Here is a 22,693-nt window from a genome sequence, read left to right on the forward strand (position 1 = left end):
CACCGCGAAACTTACCGTTCCGGGTCAACACTTAGCCTTCCGCCGGGCTTCTAGAAGGCCACAAGGAAGGAGAGGAAAGTGAAGGGAACCTGATTTGAGTCAGTTGAATAGCTGACATTGTAGTTACTCTCTATTGATTTGCAGAGTACTATTGAAGCTCTAGAAGCTTGACAGACCTAGGAAGTTATTGATAGTCACTAGGGGTATTACTACTAAGTCCCCCAAAGGATTTGTCAAAAGAGGATTATTACATGGTGCAGAATGAATATATATTTCTCATCTTGTGGTACCAATACGCCAGCACTTGTAGGCTATCACATCGAATTGTAAATTACTACTAGTGATTGTAGTAGTTAAGCACTAATGTGTTACTACCAGTGGAAGACATTTCTCATTTACACTCGTAGAGGTGATCGAATCCACTGGAGAATATTCTCTCAACAAAAAAATCATTTGGGAGTCTGACAGTCTACTGAGGGTCCCCTATTCATTACCTTTCAGTGTCCGAGGCGACCGCCACAACATGGGTGGCAGCTGTCAGAGTGAGTGAATAAATTTTCTTCACAGTAGGAAGGGGCTGAACAGCAATCGCATGGCATCCCTTGTTCACTGCATGTTATGTACTATGTAGGTCTTTGTGCTAAGAATAACCTTGCCCGGTGTTAGTGACTTCTTTATGTGGTTGATGAATCCCCCCTCCCCCGCGCTGGCCTTGCATGTTTTGGTCGTGCCTTCCGCTTTGGGCCCGAGTGTTTGGAGATTTCCTCTTTGAGCCACTTCGGCGCCACTTCAGCAGCGGTCCGAGGTTGATCCGAGGGCGGTCAGCGGCCAGAACTGTTTCTCTGCCGCAGCGCAGCGTCGCATTGAGCGCGTCAACAAAGACTTCGACAACAAACAACACACGGTCGACAAAAAGTAGCCTATCTGGGGAATTGGCTGCTCTCGTAACTTACTTGTCCCCTATTTCTTCTACGGCCTCGCTGGTTGCAGGTTGTTCTTTCATATATCTTTCTCTCGCTGAAATTTTCGCCCTTCCCGTCACTCCTTAGCCTCCTTTTCTTGTTCGCCTCCCTTGACCTGCGCGTGCGAAGCGTTATTCCCTCATAATGGACGATTCGATCATGGACGACTCCGTCTTCGACGACGAAGGAAGCTCGGACTTCGTTCCCGAGCCCGCTCCGGTACGTATCACTTCTCCTTTCAGCCTCCTTGTTTGAACGCAGCGAGCTCATGATAACTACAGAAGCCCAAGGCCAAGGCAGCCCCCAAGAAGGCAGCTTCTAAGGCTGCGCCTAAGAAGCTCACCCAGACCACTCTCACTACGAAGACCACATCCAAGGCGGCTTCGAAAAAACGTGCCAAGCCGGATAGCGATGACGACGACAACATGGACGACGATGACGACCACATGTCCGACGACTCTGTTCTGTCGCACACCCCTCCCAAGAAGGCGAAGAAGACAGCTGGCCCCTCCAAGAAGGGTGGCGCTAAGCCTCTCGCCGATGTCGAAAATGAATCATTCGGAAAAGATGATTCCGTAGAGCCCGGAAAGTCCACCAATGCATCAGAGAAGTACCAGAAGGCAAGTAATTCCGGCGTCGCGGGGCCAATCTTGGGCTAACAATGGAGTTTATAGCTTACACAACTCGAACACATCATTAAACGTCCGGATACATATATTGGTTCCGTCGAACGCACGACGCAGCAAATGTGGGTATACAGTTCAGAGTCGGAGGGAATGGAGTACCGCGAGGTCTCCTATGTGCCCGGTCTCTACAAGATCTTCGATGAAATCGTCGTCAACGCAGCCGATAATAAGCAGAATGACGAGAATATGAGCGAGATCCGCGTGACGGTCGACCGTGAGTCGGGCGTGATCAGTGTCTGGAACAATGGCCGCGGTATTCCCATCGAAATGCATGCCAAGGAAAAGATCTACGTCCCCGAACTGATCTTTGGTCATCTCCTCACCTCCTCCAACTACGACGACACGCAGCAGAAGGTCACCGGTGGTCGTAACGGTTTCGGTGCCAAGCTCTGTAACGTTTTCTCCACGGAGTTCTCCATCGAAACTCAGGACTCGTCTCAGAAGAAGAAGTACAAGCAGACATGGACGGACAACATGACCAAGATTGGCAAGGCAAAGATCACCGAGGCCAAGGGAGAAGACTACACCAAGGTCACGTTCAAGCCAGACTACGCCAAATTTAGCATGGACGGCATGGATGACGACTTCGAGGCTCTCGTCAAGCGTCGTGTGTATGACCTGGCAGGAACCGCAAAGGTGAATGTCAAGTTGAACGGCACTCGCATCCCCATCCGTGGCTTCAAGAAGTACATGGAGATGTACACCAAGGCTATTCGTAAGGAACGTGGAGATACCGGTCCCGCCCCGAAGGACGAGATCATCACCTGCAGCCCAGATCCTCGCTGGGAGGTTGGTTTCGCCGTTTCCGATGGCGCTTTCCAGCAGGTGTCCTTCGTGAACTCCATTGCAACCACCTCTGGAGGTACCCACGTCAACTACATTGCCGACCAGATCTGTAACAGATTGGCCGAGCAAGTGAAAAAGAAGAACAAAAACGGAGCCACTTTGAAAACAGCCCAGATCCGAAACCACATCTTCATCTTCGTCAATGCACTGATTGTTAACCCGGCATTCACCTCCCAGACCAAGGAACAATTGACGACCAAGGCTTCTCAATTTGGTAGTAAATGTGTGCTTGATGAAGACTTCTACAAGAAGATTCTCAAGACAGCGGTCATGGAGAACATCTTGCATTTCGCCCAGCAGAAGGCCGATCAGATGCTCAAAAAGACGGACGGTGGCCGGCGCTCCCGCATGAACAACCCCAAGTTGACGGATGCCAACAAGGCCGGCACCAAGGACGGCCATCACTGCACCCTGATCCTGACAGAAGGTGACTCGGCCAAGGGTCTGGCCATGGCTGGTCGAGCGGTTGTTGGTCCGGATCTTTTCGGTGTGTTCCCGCTTCGAGGAAAATTGCTCAACGTCCGTGATGCTTCTTTCGACCAGATCTCGAAGAACCAGGAAATTCAAAATATCAAGAACTTCTTGGGTCTGCAGCACAAGAAGGAGTATACTGACACCCGCGGCCTTCGGTACGGCCACTTGATGATCATGACTGATCAGGATCACGACGGTAGTCACATCAAGGGCCTGCTAATCAACTTCCTACAAGCCCAGTTTCCTAGTTTGCTGAAGATTCCTGAGTTTTTGATTGAATTCATCACTCCCATTGTAAAGGTGTGGAAGGGTGACCCTAAGAATCCTACCAAGCAGCGTTCTTTCTTCACTATGCCCGAGTACGAGGCATGGGCGGAGGAGCACAAACATGAGCGTGGCTGGGATCACAAGTACTACAAGGGTTTGGGTACCAGTACTACTGAAGATGCCCAGGTCTACTTCCGCGACTTGGACCGTCACCTGAAGGAGTTCCACACCATGCAGGATAACGAGGCGGAGTTGATCGAGCTGGCTTTCTCCAAGAAGAAGGCTGATGAGCGTAAAGAGTGGCTGCGGCAGTTCAAGCCCGGAACTTTCCTGGATCATTCCGTTGAGAAGATCTCCTATACCGACTTCATTAACAAGGAGCTCATCCTGTTCAGTATGGCGGACAATGTTCGTTCGATTCCCTCTGTTGTTGACGGTCTGAAGCCTGGTCAGCGTAAGGTCCTGTACACCTGTTTCCGTCGCAATCTGAAGAAGGACATGAAGGTCGTCGAGTTGGCTGGTCACGTCTCGGGTATGACCGCGTACCAGCACGGTGATGTTTCCTTGCAGCAAACCATTGTTGGCCTGGCGCAGACCTTTGTTGGATCTAACAACATCAACTGCCTGGAACCTAGCGGTAACTTTGGTAGTCGTCTTCAGGGTGGTTCCGACTGCGCTAGTGCGCGTTATATTTACACGCGGCTGTCCCCCTTCGCGCGCCGCGTCTTCCATGCGTCGGATGAGCCTCTGCTGACCTATAACGTCGACGATGGCAAGACTATCGAGCCTGAGATTTACATGCCGGTGGTTCCCATGATTTTGATCAACGGTGCGGACGGTATCGGTACCGGTTGGAGTTCCTCTATTCCCAACTACAACCCGGAGGACGTCGTGGACAACTTGAAGCGGCTGATGGATGGCGAGGAGATCAAGCCTATGCAACCCTGGTTCCGTGGGTTCACCGGTGAAGTCACTGCTATTGGTGGCGATCGCTACAAGTTCAGCGGTATCATCAAGGAGACTGGAGAGAAGGAAGTTGAGATCACCGAATTGCCCATCCGAACTTGGACTCAGGATTTCAAGGATAAGCTTGAAGATATCATCAAGGCGGAAAAGACACCGTCGTTCATCAAGGACTACAAGGATTATAACACGCACACGAAGGTTCACTTTGTGATCCAGATGGACGAGAAGCATCTGAAGTCTGCCGTCGAAGAAGGCTTGGAAGACAAGTTCAAGCTGACCAAGACCATCGCCACCACGAACTTGGTCGCGTTTGACCCCGAGGGTCGGATCACCAAGTATGCGACCGTGGACGACATCCTGAAGGAGTTCTTCGCAGTCCGTCTGAAGTTCTACGAGCGCCGCAAGGTACGCATTCCCATACTACTCTCGATGCTGCTGTAAAGTCTACTAACACCGAAGTTTAGCAATATCAACTCAACGAAATGCAAAAGGAGCTGGAGAAGCTCAGCAACCAGGCGCGCTTTGTGCAGATGATCATCGATGGCGAGCTGGTCGTTTCGAAGAAGAAGAAGAGCGTGCTCGTCGTGGAGCTGAAGGAAAAGGGCTTCAAGCCATTCCCCAAGGTGGCGGATGCTGCCAAGGCAGGGGAAGCTGAGCCAGCTGCTGAAGATGAGGAAGACTCCGAAGACATCGATGATACCAACAACCTCTCCAACGCGTATGACTACCTGCTGGGTATGGCGATTTGGTCGTTGACCCAGGAGCGTGTGGAGCGCCTGCGTCGCCAGATTGGTGATAAGGAGATGGAAATCGATACCTTGATCAAGCTTTCCAAGGAAGATATCTGGAAGCGGGATCTGGAAGAATTCATCAACGAATGGCGCTTCCAGCTCGACGATGAGGCTCGTCGTCTGCGTAAGGTGGCAAACATGGGCCGTCGTACCTCCTCCAAGCTGATGACAGCTGTGGGCCGTGGCGGTGCTCGCAAGCGTAAGGCTGCAAAGGATGATGACTCGGATGATGAAGACTTTGCCGCGCCGAAGAGCAAGCGCGGTCCCAAGAAGGCGGAGCCTAAGGGCACGCTCCACAGTTTCTTGAACAAGACTTCTCCGAAGCCCAAGCCTGCAGCGGATGATGATGATGACGACGATGATTTTGAGATGGAGATAATGCCGAAGAAGAACCGCGGGGCCAGCAAGCCGGCAGCGCCAGCGAAGGAAGAAGAGAAAGAGACAGGCGACTCCGATATAGAAGTCCTGCCCAAGAAAAGTCGGGCTGCACCCAAGGCTGCCTCGAAAGTCAAGGCTGAAGATACCGACACCTCTGAGGTGAAAAAGGCACCAACCAAACGGGGCCGACCGGCGGCCAAAGCCAAGGCCAAGCCAGCAGAGGACGAGATCGAGCTGGACGACGATGAGTTCATGGAAATCACCAAAGCGCAAGCTGCCGAGACTACCAAGGCTGATCCAGCGCCCAGCCGAGCGCGCAAACCGGCCAAGTACACCTTGGATGACTCGGACAGCGACAACGGGGACGACCTCCTGGGCGATGTGAGCAAGATGGTCAAGGGGATCGGCGGTACTACCGGCGGATCGACATCGGATTCCCGTCAGCTGTTCTCGGAGCGCTCTGGGGCCGGCAGCATCTCGGGATTGGCCAGCAGCTCCAAGGCCTCGAAGCAGTCTCCCGATTTTGACGCCGATGAGACTGACTACAGCAAGCTAGTGCCACAGAGCTCTCCGCGCCGGTCGCTGCAGGTCAAGTCCAAGGAGACCAAGACATTAGTTGACAGCGACGAGGAGGAGGAGGAGGAGCCAGTGAAGCCGGCCGCTACCAAGGCCAAGCCGGCGGCCCGAGGCAAGGCAGCGGCAGCAGCCAAACCGGCCGCGAAGCCACGAGGCCGACCCAAGAAGGATGCCACCACCACTACAGCTGCATCTGCTAAGCAGACGGCGCTGTCGCCAGCAGCCAAGGCTTACGCTTCCAAGCAAGCCAAGACGACCACCAAGAAGAAGCAGCTGGCGGATGACTTGTCGGACGACGACATTGATGCAATGGCTAATGATATCTTGGATTCGCCCGCGGCGCCTACTACGCGGCCATCGCGGCGTACGGCAACGGCCAAGAAGAAGACGTACGTGATTGATGATGACAGTGATGACTTTGGAGCCGGAGGAGATTCGGGGGATGATTTCGCAGAGGACAGCGAGTAGAAGAAGAAAGATGTGGCGAGAAGAGTACATACACTTGGACGTAACTAATTCTTATTGAGTCGTTTTGTACCTACTACTACTACTATTCGTTTGCTACTGTTTCACCAGATTTGATAATGCACTCGAATTTCCATTTGTTAGCTCCGAAGTCTTATCTCGGATGGGGTTTTTTGTAGAACGAAAAAAAGAGAAGTCGGCGAGAAGTCCGAGGAAAGTGTGGCCCCAGGCTCCACTCAGGCTCCACTTTGGGGATCCACCAAATCCAAGGCTTGACTTTGAAGTCTCTTTTTCCTTTGCCTTTCGAGAAAGCAAGACCCGCTGTTGAAGGAGATTGCGTCTTTCCGGACCTTAATTATCGACCGATACTGGCCTTGCCATTATTCAGCAATGCTTTAGTTCCAGGATTTGCGTAGTTCTCGTCGTCTCCAAGGTGGTTCTCTCGTCTGTTTCCTTTTCTTTCCTTCTTCTCTTCCTGTGCATCTCCCACTGACAGACATCTCCCCTTCATGCAGGCCTATCTTCAGTACCGCCGCATTGGCCATGCCGTGCGCAAACAACTCGAAGATTTCCCGGAGTTTGCCCGACCAGGTGTCGCCAAAGATGACCTGCCGGAGGGGATCCCCGAAGACGCTCCTAACACAGGTTCACGCCGCCGTTCTAGTCCGTTGCTGCCAGGTGTGCAGCTGAAGGACGTAGTTGAGAGTGATGGCACCTCCTCATCCGTCTTTCTCGTCGACTGGGACGGTGACCATGATCCCATCAATCCGCGCAACTACAGCCGCGCCACCCGCATCGGCGCAACCCTGATGGTGTCCGCCCTGGGTTTCGCCGTCGGTGCGGCCTCATCTATCGAATCCGGCGTGCTTCCCCAGAACGCAGCAGCCTTTCACGTCAGCGACGTCGTCGCATCGCTCGCAACGGGTATGTATCTGCTCGGCTTCGCAGCAGGCTCGCTCGTCTCCGGGCCCCTGTCCGAAATCCTAGGCCGCAACGCCGTCTACACCGGCTCCCTCACGCTCTTCATGATCTTCGTCATGGCCTCAGGACTAGCCCCAAATATCGGCGCACAGCTCGCTTTCCGCTTCCTGGCTGGCATCTTCGGCTGCCCGCCGCTGACTTGCGCCGGCGGTACCATCGCCGACCTCTGGAACCCCCTGGAGAAAACGCTCTTCTTCCCTCTCTACGCGATCCTCTCCTTCGGCGGGCCCGTCCTCGGCCCCGTTATCGCTTCCTACATGGGCGAGGGCACGCTCTCCTGGCGCTGGACCAACTGGATCATCCTCATCCTGGCAGGTTTCATCCTGGCCCTGATCCTCCTGGTGCAGCCCGAGACCTACGGCCCCCTACTCCTGAAATGGAAGGCACACCACCTCCGCCACCAAACGGGCGACAACCGCTACCGCTCATCGATGGATCTCCAGGAGACAGCTCTGTTCTCGCGCATCGGAACCGCCTGCATGCGACAATTCGCCCTGACCATCCACGAACCCATCATCCTGCTGATCTCGCTCTACATGACCGTCATCTACATCGTGCTCTTCACCTTCTTCGACGGATACACGTACATCTTCTCCGACGTGCACGGCCTGTCCCAGGGCCTAACCAACATCGTCTGGGTCGCCATGTACGTCGGCATCTCGATGGCCGGCCTTTTCGTCCCCGTCGTGTACGTCTGGACAAAGCGCGAATTCTCCGACGCGGCTGCATCCGCTGCTGCATCTGCAGCGGCGTCCCCCCGATCGGCCAGTTCGGAAATCGTCGCTGCCGATCCCAACGCCAACGCCGATACCAATGAGAAACCCAACCTCGACGACCCTACTACTACCACCGACGACGATGACACTCAAAAGCCCACCCAGCAACAGCAGCACAAACACGTCGCTCGTCCTGAGAACCGTCTCTGGTTCGCCATGCTCGGCGCTCCCGCCATTCCCATCGGCTTATTCTGGATGGGATGGACTGACTACGTACGTCCCCTATCCCCTCTTCTCCTTATATCTATACCCCTCACCCCCATACTAACGTAATGAAAATAGAGCACAATCTCAATCTGGTCCCCCATCATCGCCTCCACCGTCTTCGGCTTCGGCACCATCTGCGTCTTCATCTCCTCATACATGTACGTCATCGACGCATACGACATCTACGCCGCCTCTGCACTGGGCTTCATGACAGTGTCGCGCTACTGCGCTGCAGGCGGGATGACGGTCGTGGGCATCCCGTTTTATGGTAATATGGGGGTACATTGGACGTTGACGATCCTGGGGGCGATTAGTGCGTTGATGACTCCCGTCCCGTATGTGTTTTATCGGTATGGTGTGGTCATCCGCGGGTGGAGTCGGTATGCTGTTTAATTCTGATGAGAATAGTGGGCGGGGTTAAAAAAAAATGAGTAGTAGATGGGGGGGGGGTATAGATATAGTAGATGTATATATGGGTGGGGAGGATGGATAGATAGATAGATAGATAGATGATAGATTATTAGCTAATTTTAATTCAATGATGACATACATATACACACTCCTACCCTCGCCCCTCCCGGTTTCCATGTAACAAAAACCAACGTCTATAGATCATTAGATGACATTAGTATCCGACTTCGATAACTCTACATTCTACATTCGAATGGAGTACATGCTTAGCTTGGTTCGCAGGGAGGGAAAAAGGAAAGAATAACACTTGCAGTAGGTATTGATTTTATTTGTACTACTCTAGGAGCCTTTTGGAGCCTGGCGGTAGCTGTAATGATATAGGAGGGAAGGTAAGGTATGTGATGATGGGGGATATAGAACGTTCTACTTGGTGATTTTTTTACTAACAAGCAATACTCCTTGACATAGTTCCAACAACCACAACCATACCTCTGGTTTATTTGCACCTGCGACAATACATAAAGATCAATCTATGAACAATCATGCCAAGTCTATTCTAATCAAATTGCAATTCATAATCAACGCCATTACATATCCACTGAAAACAACCGCAACGCCATCCATCCATCCAATCAACAGCCTATGCACAACTTTCCACAAAGACCACAGATCACACCCTAATAAGAAGTGGTACCGAGAAAATGCATGGAGTCATCCTGTCAACTTACAACATTTTATATCTGAACCCGCTATTGCGCAAATCCATTAGTGCATGTGCGGCAATGGCTGTCCTGGAACCCTCCAAGGGAGCCTCAGGCTCACAAGTATCCGTTGGCTGCCAGAAGCAGGCATCAACCATTTCAGTAGCCAAGATGACATCAGCCGAGGATAAGTCGCTTCTACAGTAACTCTCTTGCGGGTCATCTTGACTGTCTCTCTTGTGGTCGTCATCGGAGAGGTGGTTGCTCGATAAGCTGGAACCATAGAAGGTAAGCTGCGAGCTTGTCTCTGACCGGAAATCCTCTCGCATCCCACGCTCGAAAACTGCGTGTGGTGAGATACTTTCGTCGGTAATGTAGGGGGTATTTGCCAGCATATACGAATTCTGAGAGCTGCTGGTTGGCGAAACGCAATCAGTATCGTGCAGAGAGACGTTCGGACATGTCTGCTGGCAAGGCGACGCGTCTCGGGTCTTGCACTGTTGGTCTCGGTCGAGTTCTTGGGAGTTTTGATGACCTCCACGTCTGGGGACCAGCGGCTCCAGGCTGCGATAGTACGCCACATCCTCCGTGGCTTGACGAACTATCTCCGGATCGATGATCATATTGTTAAAGCGGGCGTCGTTTGGGGGTATACACTGCGCGGGAAAGTTGAGGCCGAACATGGGCGTTAGGAGGAAACGAATATTCCAGCAGAATGTGGCTGCTAGCGCTTTTGCAGCCCTAAATGGCATCCAGTATCCTTCATCTTAGTTAGCGGAGGTGTCTGGATGGAAACTCAAACTTACCTTGTCCGACGAGTGCGCCACCCGTGATGCTGTAAGTGATCTCGCTGAGGCCCGGGTTCATTTTCAACACCTTCGCGGGAGCGGTCTGAAACCATCAGATGTGCTTTATTACGCACAGAGTAGGCAACACACCTTTGGATGGCCATTGCACTTGAAAAGAGCTGTTGTGAGAACAAGCCCGACATTATAATCCCACGTTATCACCCACTTTTTGGGGCTGTCGGGCAGTTCGAACGTGTAGTGGAAAACTATGGGAAACTCTTCCGGTCAACGTATGGCTTGAATTAGGATAATGGGCAATCACCTTCAAATCGTTCTCGCCCTGTCCGCTCCTTGAATGACCTTTTTGTGCTAGTGTAGGGAATGCGGTCCGGAAAGTCTGCTATGTTGCCCATGGGGTATAGCTTGTGCTTCAAGTGGATCTTCTTGAGCTCTTCATCGCGCTCATCGTGAACGCGATAGCGAACTTCGCCCTGGATCTTGCCCCTCCTAAATGAAGGCTGATCTTTGGGGACCTTCGTCCTTTCTGAGCGGGGTGTCTGTAAAGACACTCCACGCTGTATGCTCCCCCGGTTAAGACTGGGGCACGAGATATCGGGGTTCAGAAGAGAGTTTATAGAGGTCATAGTGCGATGAGTCGAGTTAGGCAACTGATTAGACAGATAGAATGTGTGGCTCGGTAGAAGTGAGAGGGGTGGGCATCGAAATCTTAAATAACGATGAGAAAAGTCAGATATGCAACTGCACATCTTCACCGATCTCTCTGCTTCTCTTAGGCTGAGACTTACCATTCGCTATGCTCATTTAGCAAAGTTCTAGAAGGTCTACGAAGGTTTTGATGAAGGTTACCAAACCGTAACGGGGCGACTCAGAGCACAGTAGTTGTTCAAGCCCGAAGGTCGGGAGATCTTTCTGCGCCCATAATAAGTCTACCTAAGAGAAATGGCATGCCAGGAAAAACAACACACAGGGGAATAGAAAAAGAAAAGAAAGGAAAAGCGGGAAAAATTACAGGGTCTTCCTTTTACACCAGCGCCAATGCATGCGTCCCCTGATGGTTTTCGGAGAATGAGCTCAATGGCTGAGTCCGTGGAAAATAGGCTTGTTCTGTTTGCATGGAACAAACCATTGGCCGGCCCTCGAGGCTTCAGGCCAGCGGTGAACCAAGTCCCCAAATAGATTCTCGAATAGACGGTTGGCTTGAAGAAATGTGTTGGATGGAGGTTTCCCTCATGAGACAACCTCACCGATAGTTGACAAAGCATCACGAGACGGTATCAGCCACTGTTCTGAGACCAGACCTAGGCTTTATGATGTCGGCTGAGAGAATCAATGCTCCAACTGTCCCTGTAGATTACTTGCACCCCCCTGGGGTATTGCAGGCTCTGGGGATCTCATTGTCATCATTGACATTGACTATCCTGGTATGACCGGAGCTCACGTAGGTCTGTAGCTCATCGAGGCCACCTTCGTTCCACCGCCCATCTGGAGTTACCCACGACCAGGGTCGCGATGCAATACCATCAGATCAGACGGTGTATTAGGTTTTAGGGACTCGTACGGCATTGTGGATGTCCTGTGCAATTGACCAGTATTGGTGCCAATGTCGTAAACCTTTTAGGCCTTGATAGCCCTTATTTGCACACTGATGGCACGATAACCCCAGTAACAAGGCTAAAAGGGGGGCCAAGATTCCCAAACCTTGAAATGGGGATCTACATGACGTTCTCGTACTGTATCGTCTGGAGCCTGCTGATGATGACATCTTGGCTCTGCAGGCCGGTCGCCAGACGGCGAACTCATGCCGTCCACGAGCATCTAGCAACCGATCTGAAGTACATATGACGAGCTGCTCGAGCAACCGGGGGACTAGGCATTTTACTCGTATGACCAATAACGAACGAGCAGGGCTAGATGAGACTGGCTCGGCGAGGCGGATATTTGAGAGGTCTCAGACCAACGGGAAGCCGCAGCTCGCTCTTGTATCACCAGACGCTGCTTTTCCGCCAGCTTATAATTTCCATCGGATCTCAGGGGTGCTGAAAGCCTTTCAGAACGATGTTTTGTACTGTGGTGACTTTGTGGCTGGCGGGCTGAGGAGGCCAAGCTAGGAATCTCAGTTTTGGAATGGGAAAGGAAAGGAACTGGCCTCGATTGTCTCACATCCGCTCCAGCCGATGACTGCCGACGGGCATGTACTAGGTACTACTGTCGACAGTATGGGCCCTTTTTTTTCACGAGCTCATCCAAGCCGAAGGATGAAAACCCATGGTCACACTATAAATCATTTTATCGGACGACACCTCTGGTATGGGGAACCTCACTAGCACAGCTTCAAACTCAGGCCTTACTGCATGGAAGCAGTACTCAATGACAGCAGAGTCACCTAATCTCAGTCTGTAGATCACTCCCCGGGCCAGATCTGGCTTTTACGTCCATTAGAAAAGGTAGAGAGAGATGTCAGCCCCGATAAAGCAGACCATCCCGCTGGTCCCAGTAATGCTGAGCTTCCACGCGGGATTCTGTGCCGGGGCCCCACGATTCTGTGGCGTGCCAGCTCTCTGGTTCCTTCTACTCATCTGTGCTTCCAAATAACCCTGTTGTGTCCAACAGGTCCAGTCAGTCCCTCAAAGGCGCAGCCGAGCCCCAGCGGGGAGAAGCGCAGCGGCTTGGAATCGGCGTTAGAAGACAATAGAGAAGGATTCCGGCCGAGCGGTACTAAGTGTCAGCTAGAGTTGACGACTCAGGAAGTACGACAGGTTCTCTGGTGGTTAGTGGATGGGTAGACCGCGACAGGGGGGCTGGTCTGAGAAAGGCAGAGGAAAAACTCAATTCAAGACAATGGGAAATTACTCAGGCTGCCACACGTGCCAAATTAGCCTTTCTGACCTCCCCAGAATTAGACATTGGGGGAACAGGGTATGTTCTAGGCTTGTTTGAGGGGCGAAGAGGGGAGTCATCGCATGTGTTTGTGAAACGTGATGTTTAGCCTTTGGGTGACCATGAAGGACAGTGATTGGCTGCGAGGGTATGTTTAGGCTGTGAGAACGTAGCGGATCCTCTTGAGATGGGTTGTAGTCAGAAGACAGAAAGAAATAGGCTCAGGCTCAGGCTGGGAGCACAGAGGGAAGGAGTTGGATGGAAGAAGATGAAAGAGACAGTAGAAACTGAGAAGGTATACTAGAGCATGCAGTAGTACCCCGTAGTCCATTAGTTTATCGCTCCTTCCCGAGCGGGACTGACTGCAGTACTTCCGGGCGGGTCCCGTGGCGCCTTCCCAATCCATCGTCACTGCTAACTTATTCATGTGCCGACTTTGTACTCGTACTTCCAACTGGCTTCTGATCTTCTCTACACAAGCTGAACAGGGATAGTAACTCGCATGGCATGCTTATAATCTGTGGTAAGAAGTATGTCCCAGTCAGAACCCCCCCTCCCTTTCCCCACCGCCCCCAAAGGAAGAAAAAGCAATAACTGCATGCCAACAAACGCACGATGAACAAGTATTTCTCCTATTTGGCATTAACCGCAAGGGCCATACAAATCCCTCCGACAAGGCTGTGACTTTCAAGCAGAAACTAATGCATACAACTGCACAGTAAGCGAGTACAGAGGAAAGGCAATTTTTGATCCTGCAGCTACCCTTCTTTCTCAAGGCCTGAGACATACATACCAACTATTAGCAATGAGTAGTAGTAGGAGTCAGTCATCGGTGTATCCCAGTAGCCTCTCAGCTACCCATTTGGTGACCACTAAATCAGCTCATGCAGCATTGAGAAGCTGCTACATCCCAGTTCTTCCTTCCCACATCTACCTCGCTTTCTTATGTACCACATTCCTGGATCTAGAACCGCAAACCCGTCGTCGGGTTGCATTCGAGGATGCCGCGGCCTTCTGAGCGGCCGGCGAGTATCGAGGAACAGGAGCTTATCTGACCTGCAGCGGTCGTGAACGAGGATTCGCCGCTGGGATGGTGATCCCTCCCTAAAACTGGAAGGCGATGGTCGTGTCGTCACCGGGTGATACGACCTTCCTTGGAACTCGAGCCTTTCTTTTCGAAGTCTGGGGAGGACAGACAAGACGCTTATCGGGCCTTTTAGCCACTGCGGTTCCTGAACCATCGCCCGCATCTTCCGGTCGCAGACGTAAAAGAACGTACTTTGGAAAAGGGAGGAAGAAGAAACATGAAATTGAAGTATCAAGAAATAAGGAATGCATACATGCATTAAGTGGTGTCTGGTAGTATAGCTAGAAGGTAATCAAACACGCAATCTGCTCAACGCCGGTCCTGTTATGCCACCCACCCAGAAATTTGTCCTGCAAGAAACGTCCTCAATAACATGAAAGCATCCCAAATAAGTCATGTAGGCCAACCCCCAGTGAAAGTATAGACAAACACCTAACCAGAAAACATTATGAAAACACCCTTTATCCATTAAAGGACCAACCACCGTTGAGGCGCAGACGCTGCCGCTCAGCTAGGTCACGTCGGATCTCGTCCTGTGTCAGCCCATCGGCGCCAGACCAGTTCGCGCTACTCGTACGCTCACGGAACTTCTTGATTTTCTTGTCCGACTTGAAGGTCTCCTCCAGGGAGAAGGGAGCAATAGGGCCGAAAATAGAATCCACCTCCATGCCTTCCTGCTGGCGCAGGAGGGATTCCAGTTCCTTGGGCTGGGCCCACTTGGGCACGGGAAGCATCTCCGCATCCGAGTCCTCGTCCTCACTGTCGGTCGCAATCTCGGGAAGGTTGATGTTCTCACCATTCGGATACTTCGGTGACTCCTTGACCGGTGCCTTTTGAGACGCACTAGCGGCGGCAGGAGTTCGGTGTGCAGCCGGCTGCACGCTGGGGGGTTCCGCAAAGGGGATCTTGCCACTGGCGTATTTGGCCATATCCAGTGGATGCCCGGGTCGCTGGGCCTGACCCGTCTTGAAGATTGAGGAGCCGGATTGATGTGCAACAGAAGGCTGTGTATGACCAAAAATGGACGGCTGTGTCGGTTCCTCGTTACACGGTCAGCGCTGCTCAAAGACATTTCAAAAACTCGCGTAGTACTCACCTTACGAATGTTCGATTGACGGATCGGCGGAGCCATCGCCGGACGCATAGAGGACATGCGGCTTTGCTCATCCTCTGTCCTCCTACGTTTGGTCTCGCCCGACGGCTGCATGGTAGCAGACTTCGGTGCTGTCGGTCGGTGGTTGGCCTCGTCATCAAGCCCTCTCTTGGGCGGTTTAGCGGGGTTGGGTTGGGGCTGGTTAATTGACCGATTGAACGGCTGAATCGAGCCCAGTCGTGAGGCTGGTCTAGCTGCACCAAGCTCGCTGCGTTGGCTTGCCTCGGGCTGCTGGCTTCCCTGGCGCTCTAGTCTGCGCTGATTCTCCAAGCGGCGTTTTTCAATGGCTTGCATGTGGGCGGCCTTCTTTGGATCCTCGGCAGCAAGTCGCTCCCGGCGCTCAGCCTCCGCCCGACTGCGCATCTCCTGACGACGAGCTTCTTCTTGCTGCTGAGCGGCACGCTTCCGTTCCAATTCGCGTCTCTGCTCCTCCCGGCGTCTTGCTTCGCGCTCCTCTTGCTCTCTCTTCCTCTCACTTGCAAGTTGGGCTTTTCTCTGCGACTGACTGGATATAGAGCTCTTGAAACTGCTGTTAGAAGAGGCTGTGTGTAATGAGGTATTGCTAGCCTTCTTCTTCAGAGTCGACGGTTTGGAAGCCGAGGCTGGAGTTGGTGCAGGGACGCTAGACTCTCGAGTGTTGGAAGACACTTGCGACGCTAGCGGCATTTGCCGGGAGAGTGCGCTGCCGACGCGAATTGACACGGGCTGAGGCTTCGGTTTCTGGACCTCGCGAGCCGGCTTGAGAGGGCGACGTTCATTTTGCTTTGATGATTGCTGCTGTGAGACGGAACTTGGTGCGACAAGTTTGGGTCCGGCTTCGATGCTAGGCTCTGGTTCCTTGGATGGTTTCTGTAGGTGCGATGTCTTTTGCGTCGGCAACACAGTAGCTGACTCGGTGGTTGGCGCGCGAGCTTCAGGGTCAGCGGTCGGCTTCTCCTGTGGCGCCTTGAGTTTCATGGTTCTCTGTTTCTCCAGTTGCCGGGCTCTCTCCGCCTGCTCCTCTTCCTTCTGGCGGTCTTCAAGCTCCTTCTGTCTGCGCTTCTCCTCTCTTTCAGTGGAGCTGCGCGTCCGGCGGCCTTCTTGGCGTGGAGGGCTCGGAGGCTGTGTCGACTGCGGCCGCTGGCTTTCCCTATTACGATCTGTGTCCAATCGTCCTGTATGCCTCAATCTCGGTTGGTCCGGAGAAGCAGATTCGACTCTGGCGGCAGCTGTAACACCCCCAGTATTCATGAAAAGGCCCTTGGCGGATTGCACGATAGACTGAAGCCGCGATTTGGATGCACTTATCGGACCATCGTAGCGCTCGGCCGGTGAGCCAACCGGGGTTGTGGACATCTGGTTATCAAGATTTGCAGACGCACTCTTCTGATGGGCAGGTCGCTGTGGTGATGAGTAGGACGGTGTTGACGACTTTCCGCGAGCTGCATCTGAGGCGTGCTTAGAGCTAGTTCTCGGCTCCTCCGTGGGATGGACATCTCGTTCCCTATCAACGGAAGGACGGTCTTCCTCACCACCTCGGGGTATCCGAGCGACGGAATATTTGCCCAAGCTACCAGCTTTCTGGCTGGCACGTACATCTGGCCGGTAGGGCGAATTCAGTGGCTTGATCCAGTCGTCATCAGCGGCAGAGTCAGGGGCCGGGGTCTCGCGAGGCTTCGAGCCGGATGGCTCCTGCTTGGCTTCGGATTTGGCAGTGGGAAGTTCAGGGTATGTCACCTGCGCAGTCGACAAGCCAGGGACAGAAGGAATGGACTTGGTAGGTCGAGAAGGCTGAAGCTTGCCGAGCATGCTGATTTTCTCGTGTAGGAGTTGAGTCGATGACTTGTTGTGAAGCTTGCTGGCTCTGGTCTCGGCATCTCTAGTTTCCTCTGTGACATCTTTCTTGTCATCGATATCCATCCTGTCGTCATGGATATTGCTGTCCTCCGCAACATGCTGGGTCGTCCGATGCCCACCGGTCTGTCTGCCCAGATAACCCCCGGCGCTACTAAGCTTGTTAAGGTCGAGATGGCTCGTGCGGGAAATTCTCGAGCCTCCCAGGCTCTTCTTCGTCAGCGGTTCGCGAGCTGGGAGTGATGCAAAAGTGAGACTGCTCTTGCGAATCGGCGGGCGTACTGGAGATCCTTCCGAAGGTGAGCCGATTTCATCGAGACTATCGAGGGCCATGTCGTCATTTGCGTCATCTGGGTCGTCCTGATGATGTTCTCGAGGTTGCGAAGTTGCATTTGTTGGCGGGCTCGATTTCGTATCCTTAAGCGGACTAGATACTGGCTTTGGTGCGGCTTTCTCCGTGGGCGGGGATTCGCGTCTGGGCGTGGCTTCGGGCTCTTCTTCAGGTCCGGGTTCTTGATGGGCCTGAGCGCTTGGTTTTGCCTCTGGTTCCGGCGCATGTTCAGGTTCCAGCTCAACGATGCCCTTACGCGCCGACTCCGACGCCGGCTCTTGTTCTGAGTCCACGTCTGACATGATCTTATCTTCAGGTTCCTCCTCAGGTTGCGGTGGCGCCTCATCAACATCCTCTGTATTCTTCGTCGGTGACTTTTGCTTCTGAGGACTTGTGCTAACATTCCGCTTAGGCGATGGTTCAGTTACCTCAGGCTCAACTGTTTCTTCGCGCTGGTGCACATCCTCGCGAGCGGAGTGGAAAGACGCCCCTGTAGCACGGCGTTCTTCATGCGGTTGGTGGAGTTGCTCTTCGGCAGCACTAGGCTCTTGATCCATGGGCTGAGTAGAGGACTGCGACTCGGGCTGCACTTGTGTAAGGACCACATCGTCTTCTTCCTCTTCTTCGTCCCTCTCGTCTTCCGGCATGCCATGGTAGCCCGAGTCCGTGTTGTATTGCGGGAAGGAGTTGAGGTTCTGGGTCAGATCTGGGTACTCGGGTTGTGATGTTTTCTCCGTGGTCTTCTTGGCTTCCGTCGCAGTAGCTGGGCCTGCAGCCGCAGTGACGGGCTTGGTTGGTGAGCGCTGAACAGCCGGGCTAGCACTGAATTTATTCTCCGTCTTGCTGTTGTTGTTTGCGGATGAGAAGATCTCGCTCAAGGGCTGGGGGCAGTACGTTAGCAGATATCAGGTGTTCAGAAAGTAGCTGGTATATAACGCACCACTCGAGATTCGTTCGCATCCCGCTTCCGCACTGTACGAGGCGTTTTACCTCGTAGCTTTCCCGGGGTTTTGAAAACATCTGCGAAATTACTATACAACAGTAAACGTCAACAACTATGCGTCAAGCCTGTAGATTGGCGCGACCCACGATTGGTTATTGGAGAAAACCTCGGCCATATGTTCATTCAGCCAATCCATCTCATGGCGCACTGGGTATTCAATCTCCTCCATTTCCTGATCCACCAGCTGCATAAAATTTTCCTTTTCGGTTGAGATCCACGCTGCAGAGCCTACAGGCTTCTGCGCCCTCGCGCCTGCCGCGGCCATGGCGACGTAAACAAAGCGATCGCACAGCGGGTTGACTGAGTACTATGAAAGGGGCGTAAATGATCGAAGGGCACGGGAGCCCGGTCTAAAATATAGCGAAAGACAACGATGGGAACATCGAATAGTGGTGGAAAGGCGATAAGAGTTGAAGGTCGACTGGTGAGCTGAAATGGCCTGTCGTCGGGAGTCGAGCATCAAAACATCGGCAAACGCGTGAGTCCCGCCATGCCACGTGACGGTGCATCATACATAGTGCCTGATATCGAAGGCATACACGTTCTGGTTTAGGCAGGAGAGGAAATCAATCAATCATACACCAGACACAATCACCGTTCATGGAAGTTGCAATGCGGAGTAGCTGCAAATAACCCCTGAGGCGTTTCTCTGGCCATTTTGACTTTTCTGGCTTGATTCTACGGTGTATCTATCTATTTTCCACTCCCCTTTCGATAAGCATCGCTAGTCCCGTCCAATTGAACCATGTTGTTACCGCTCATCCGAGAGCTGGCCTTAGACCAGGAACTGACGTGGGCGGAGTGTTTCTTCATGTAACAGTGATGGTCCCTTACTGTGCTCATGGGACTCACATGAGGATCACTGCACCGCCAGCTGTCCCTGTGCACAGTGCACAGATTTAGACTGTCAACCAGCCTCCAATATGTACCATACCGGACCGGGCAGTTTCACAATCGAGAGGTGACGGAGGAACCAGTCAATGTGCCGCGATAAAGAGGAGAGATGGCGTTCTTTTCCATCGGTCTTTGGAACCATTATCCAACGTTGACCACTTTATGACCCGGTCATGACATCATCTCAGAGTGCAAAGGGTAGCCGTACAGAGAGTTCGTAAATCCATTCTGGAACTCGGTAACAGAACAGCAAATAGCCGGAAGCTCGCTCGAAAGATCCGATGGGGAAAGTCCGGGGCGTTACTCAAGCATCGAGGGAGTTGGGAACTTTGCAGGTTTTCTGCATGGGAAAGGCGAAGGATCCCGGATGAGGGAGGAGAACCAAAGGGCCATAGCTGGGATGGGTGATGGAATGGTTCGAGTAGATCGTAAGTAGGATAGTCAACCATGGAGCCAACACCTACTTACTTCAGGTAGACTCGTGTATCGGAACCCCTTGCATTACGCCCACACCGTCTTGCAAGAGGGATGGGAAAACTGATCATTAATATCCAGTAGCTCATTAGCTAGATAGATCACTAACCTGTAGACAAGACAATACCTTGTAGTTAGTTAACGGCTGGCCAGGCTAACTAAAAGATAGTCCGAAACACCGGGTCCATCGTCACATGCGGGCCCTTTCCGCTTGGAAGGCGCGAGAAAAAGGCCAAAAACCAAGCAAAGCAAAGCAAAGCAAAGCAAAGCAAGCAAGCAACTCAGCACACGATCATTGCATCACCCGCTCCTCTCCTCTTTCTCCCTCTCCCTCTCTCTCTCTCTCTCTCTCTCTCCTTATCCTCCCGCCCATTCTCACCCCTCCGTCGCCAACTTTCTTAATCTTCCCTTTTCTTTCCTTCTTGCCTCGGTCGTTCTCTTCGTCTTCCCTTGTATTATTTAATTTCAACCCGCCTTGAAACTTCCCCTGAACCCGCTCTCTAGTCCCCGGCACTTTCCTCCTTATCTTTTCCTCCCGAAAATCCTCCAGACCTTCCGAAACGCACACACGACTTTCCACCATGGCTGACGTGAGGTATCCCGACACAAATGGCCACAGTAAGGTACGAGCTGTCGCCCGTTTTTGTCTTATGCTGTTCTGTGAGGACGCATTGAAGCTGATTTAGTCTCTGATCGCAGTTCCGAATCTCCCACGCACATGTTCCCAGTGAAGGTTACACGAACTGACCGTTACTCCCTCGCTTAGGCGCACTCGCAAAGGGTAAATAGCTGACTCCAGGCACACCTGCTTCGTGTTTACCGCTCGAAATTGGTGACTTCATGACCAATTGATCTGACATACACTCGATTTAGGCCCCATTGCCGAGAACATCAAGTCCGAGGCGTCCCGCACTGGTCAAGAATTCCGCGACTTGAGGAACACTAGCCCTTCATCTACCACTGCGACCGGTCAACCCTTGACCTGTACGTTATGACACAAATCAGCTTGCAGGCGCTCTCTGCTGACCCGGTCCAGACTACCACTCGCTGCTGTACAGCCTTTTGAGCGTATGTTGATCCTGGATGCCGCCAGGCGCGTCACCGTCTAATTGATTGTTATAGTGGGAGCAACCCCGAGCTACCGCCATCTCCTTCGCGAGTGTCGTCACATTCATCTTTGCCGCCCGTTACCTTCCTCTCCTCCGTTGGTTCTTCAAATTCATCTATGTGGTTCTGGGATGTAGGTTTAGTCGCAGGTCCCGCACAGGAACAACAACATATGCTGATCGCCGATTGTACTAGTCACCGCTATTGTCGAGGTCGGCGGCAGACTTGCTTTGTCACAGAGTGTCGTGAGCTCGTTCCGGCCTCGCAAGTACTACACCGTGCCCAAGGAGACTATCGAGGCTGTGTTGGAGGACCTTGAGCAGCTCATCGACTTTGTCCTCATTGAGTTCCAGCGTGTTCTGTTCGCCGAGAACATTGTCCACACCATTGCCGTACGTTTAGACAATTCAAAGTTCCTTGCGACTCGGGCCAATACTAAAACAATGTGCAGTCCTTCTTTGCCGCTTTCACCGCCTACTGGTTGATCAAGTTCCTTCCTTTCTGGGGACTGTCTTTGATTGCGGTCACCATCGCCTACATGGGACCCTTGGTCTACATCAACAACCGTGAAGTCATCGATGCCCACATTGAGCACGCCCAGGAAGTTGTCAACAGCCAGGCCCACCAGCTGAAGGATCTTGCTGAAGAACGCACTGCCCATGCCACGGGTGTTGTGAGGCAGTATGTTGGTGACTACAGCGCCAAGGCCCAGGGATACATGCGTCGCTCTGCAACCCCCGAGATGGCTCGGGCACCCGCCCCCGTTATCAAGAAGGAGCCTGAAGCCGAGCCCGAGATCAAGACGACTGACTTCCCGGAGGCACCCAAGGAGGAGCCCGTGGCCGCCCAGGAGCCCGTTGTGGAGACGATCGAACAGCCTGCTGAGCAGGTGAAGTCGGAGCCTCTTCTGGCAGCTTAGGGAACCGAGGCCTTTCATGCAGGATCGGCTATTGGTCGGGATTACTCGGATGATGGAGTTGTGGAAATTGCGGGGTAGTGGCAGGGGTGGTAAGAATTGGTAGCAGTGACATCCAAGTAGGATGGATTGGTTGGGTGTATGATGACTAACCGGGAGGATGCGTTTCGAGGGTTTGCGGACGATATTTGTATGTTTCTATGCTGGCTGCGAATTATGCTGCAACTTGTCGAATGTAATCACCGTATGACTTGATTTTCTGTCCGATTAAACTTTACCTCGGATTTAGTGCCAGTACTACGGAGTAGTGACGTAGGCAAGCTAGTCGGGAGTATTTCGATACAGACTAGCGTTTCTAGTCACGATATATATTGCGCAGTATGTACTTGGTATAAAGTCCCAACGCATCACCATGACAAAGTAGTTCAACTCCATATGACAACGCTCAATGTTTCCAGTGTAGTTTCGTACAGCCCTACGGAGTACAATTCTTATGTTTACGGGGCCTACCTAAACTAGCCTGAGCGGGAGCGGCAACGGGAACCAAAAAGACTACCACTAGTACTGATATAGCAGCTAGCCAACCCAAAAACACAAAAAAGAAATTTCTGTGCATCATCCGTGAATCGAACACGGGCCTCATCGATGGCAACGATGAATTCTACCACTAGACCAATGATGCTAGTTGATGGAAGAGGTGTACTTATATTAATATATAGCCC

The 22,693-nt window shown here is 52.5% G+C and overlaps 6 protein-coding genes and 1 non-coding gene across 7 annotated transcripts; 4 read left to right on the forward strand and 3 right to left on the reverse strand.

The window, feature by feature from the left end:
* Window positions 1-885: 885 nt before the first annotated feature.
* BO85DRAFT_470058 (DNA topoisomerase 2) lies at window positions 886-6,555 on the forward strand. The gene is made up of 4 exons (XM_025662364.1): window positions 886-1,181; window positions 1,244-1,582; window positions 1,637-4,606; window positions 4,666-6,555. Exons 1-4 carry the CDS (start codon window positions 1,107-1,109, stop codon window positions 6,412-6,414), a joined length of 5,133 nt encoding a protein of 1,710 aa, XP_025513618.1. The 5' UTR covers window positions 886-1,106; the 3' UTR covers window positions 6,415-6,555.
* Window positions 6,556-6,753: 198 nt separating this feature from the next.
* BO85DRAFT_424364 (MFS transporter) lies at window positions 6,754-8,813 on the forward strand. Its single transcript, XM_025658040.1, has 2 exons — window positions 6,754-8,381; window positions 8,451-8,813. The coding sequence occupies exons 1-2, from the start codon at window positions 6,921-6,923 to the stop codon at window positions 8,766-8,768; spliced, it is 1,779 nt and encodes a 592-aa protein (XP_025513619.1). The 5' UTR covers window positions 6,754-6,920; the 3' UTR covers window positions 8,769-8,813.
* Window positions 8,814-9,331: 518 nt separating this feature from the next.
* Window positions 9,332-10,919, reverse strand: BO85DRAFT_497914 (putative APSES transcription factor Xbp1; the record flags this gene model as incomplete). The annotated part of the gene is made up of 4 exons (XM_025664008.1): window positions 9,332-10,247; window positions 10,294-10,378; window positions 10,426-10,541; window positions 10,598-10,919. The coding sequence occupies 4 exons, from the start codon at window positions 10,917-10,919 to the stop codon at window positions 9,511-9,513; spliced, it is 1,260 nt and encodes a 419-aa protein (XP_025513620.1). The 3' UTR covers window positions 9,332-9,510.
* Window positions 10,920-10,960: 41 nt separating this feature from the next.
* Window positions 10,961-13,662, forward strand: BO85DRAFT_497916 (uncharacterized protein; the record flags this gene model as incomplete). Its single annotated transcript, XM_025664009.1, has 12 exons — window positions 10,961-10,978; window positions 11,070-11,125; window positions 11,394-11,460; window positions 11,547-11,692; window positions 11,747-11,828; window positions 12,042-12,329; window positions 12,392-12,488; window positions 12,791-12,857; window positions 12,944-13,008; window positions 13,041-13,160; window positions 13,224-13,276; window positions 13,393-13,662. The coding sequence occupies 12 exons, from the start codon at window positions 10,961-10,963 to the stop codon at window positions 13,462-13,464; spliced, it is 1,131 nt and encodes a 376-aa protein (XP_025513621.1). The 3' UTR covers window positions 13,465-13,662.
* A 958-nt stretch (window positions 13,663-14,620) lies between these two features.
* Window positions 14,621-19,249, reverse strand: BO85DRAFT_64832 (uncharacterized protein). The gene is made up of 4 exons (XM_025665557.1): window positions 18,667-19,249; window positions 18,518-18,608; window positions 15,357-18,458; window positions 14,621-15,300 (listed from the first exon to the last, which is right to left on the reverse strand). Exons 1-4 carry the CDS (start codon window positions 18,843-18,845, stop codon window positions 14,722-14,724), a joined length of 3,951 nt encoding a protein of 1,316 aa, XP_025513622.1. The 5' UTR covers window positions 18,846-19,249; the 3' UTR covers window positions 14,621-14,721.
* A 1,181-nt stretch (window positions 19,250-20,430) lies between these two features.
* On the forward strand, window positions 20,431-22,203 carry BO85DRAFT_521577 (uncharacterized protein). The gene is made up of 7 exons (XM_025665207.1): window positions 20,431-20,571; window positions 20,648-20,681; window positions 20,822-20,932; window positions 20,985-21,016; window positions 21,071-21,188; window positions 21,251-21,447; window positions 21,507-22,203. Exons 1-7 carry the CDS (start codon window positions 20,530-20,532, stop codon window positions 21,972-21,974), a joined length of 1,002 nt encoding a protein of 333 aa, XP_025513623.1. The 5' UTR covers window positions 20,431-20,529; the 3' UTR covers window positions 21,975-22,203.
* Window positions 22,204-22,582: 379 nt separating this feature from the next.
* BO85DRAFT_t188 lies at window positions 22,583-22,653 on the reverse strand. The gene has a single exon. It is a non-coding gene; the product is annotated as a tRNA-Gly (tRNA).
* Window positions 22,654-22,693: the final 40 nt, after the last annotated feature.

This window comes from Aspergillus piperis (assembly GCF_003184755.1).
Source record: "Aspergillus piperis CBS 112811 unplaced genomic scaffold BO85scaffold_14, whole genome shotgun sequence".
NCBI lineage: Eukaryota > Fungi > Ascomycota > Eurotiomycetes > Eurotiales > Aspergillaceae > Aspergillus > Aspergillus piperis.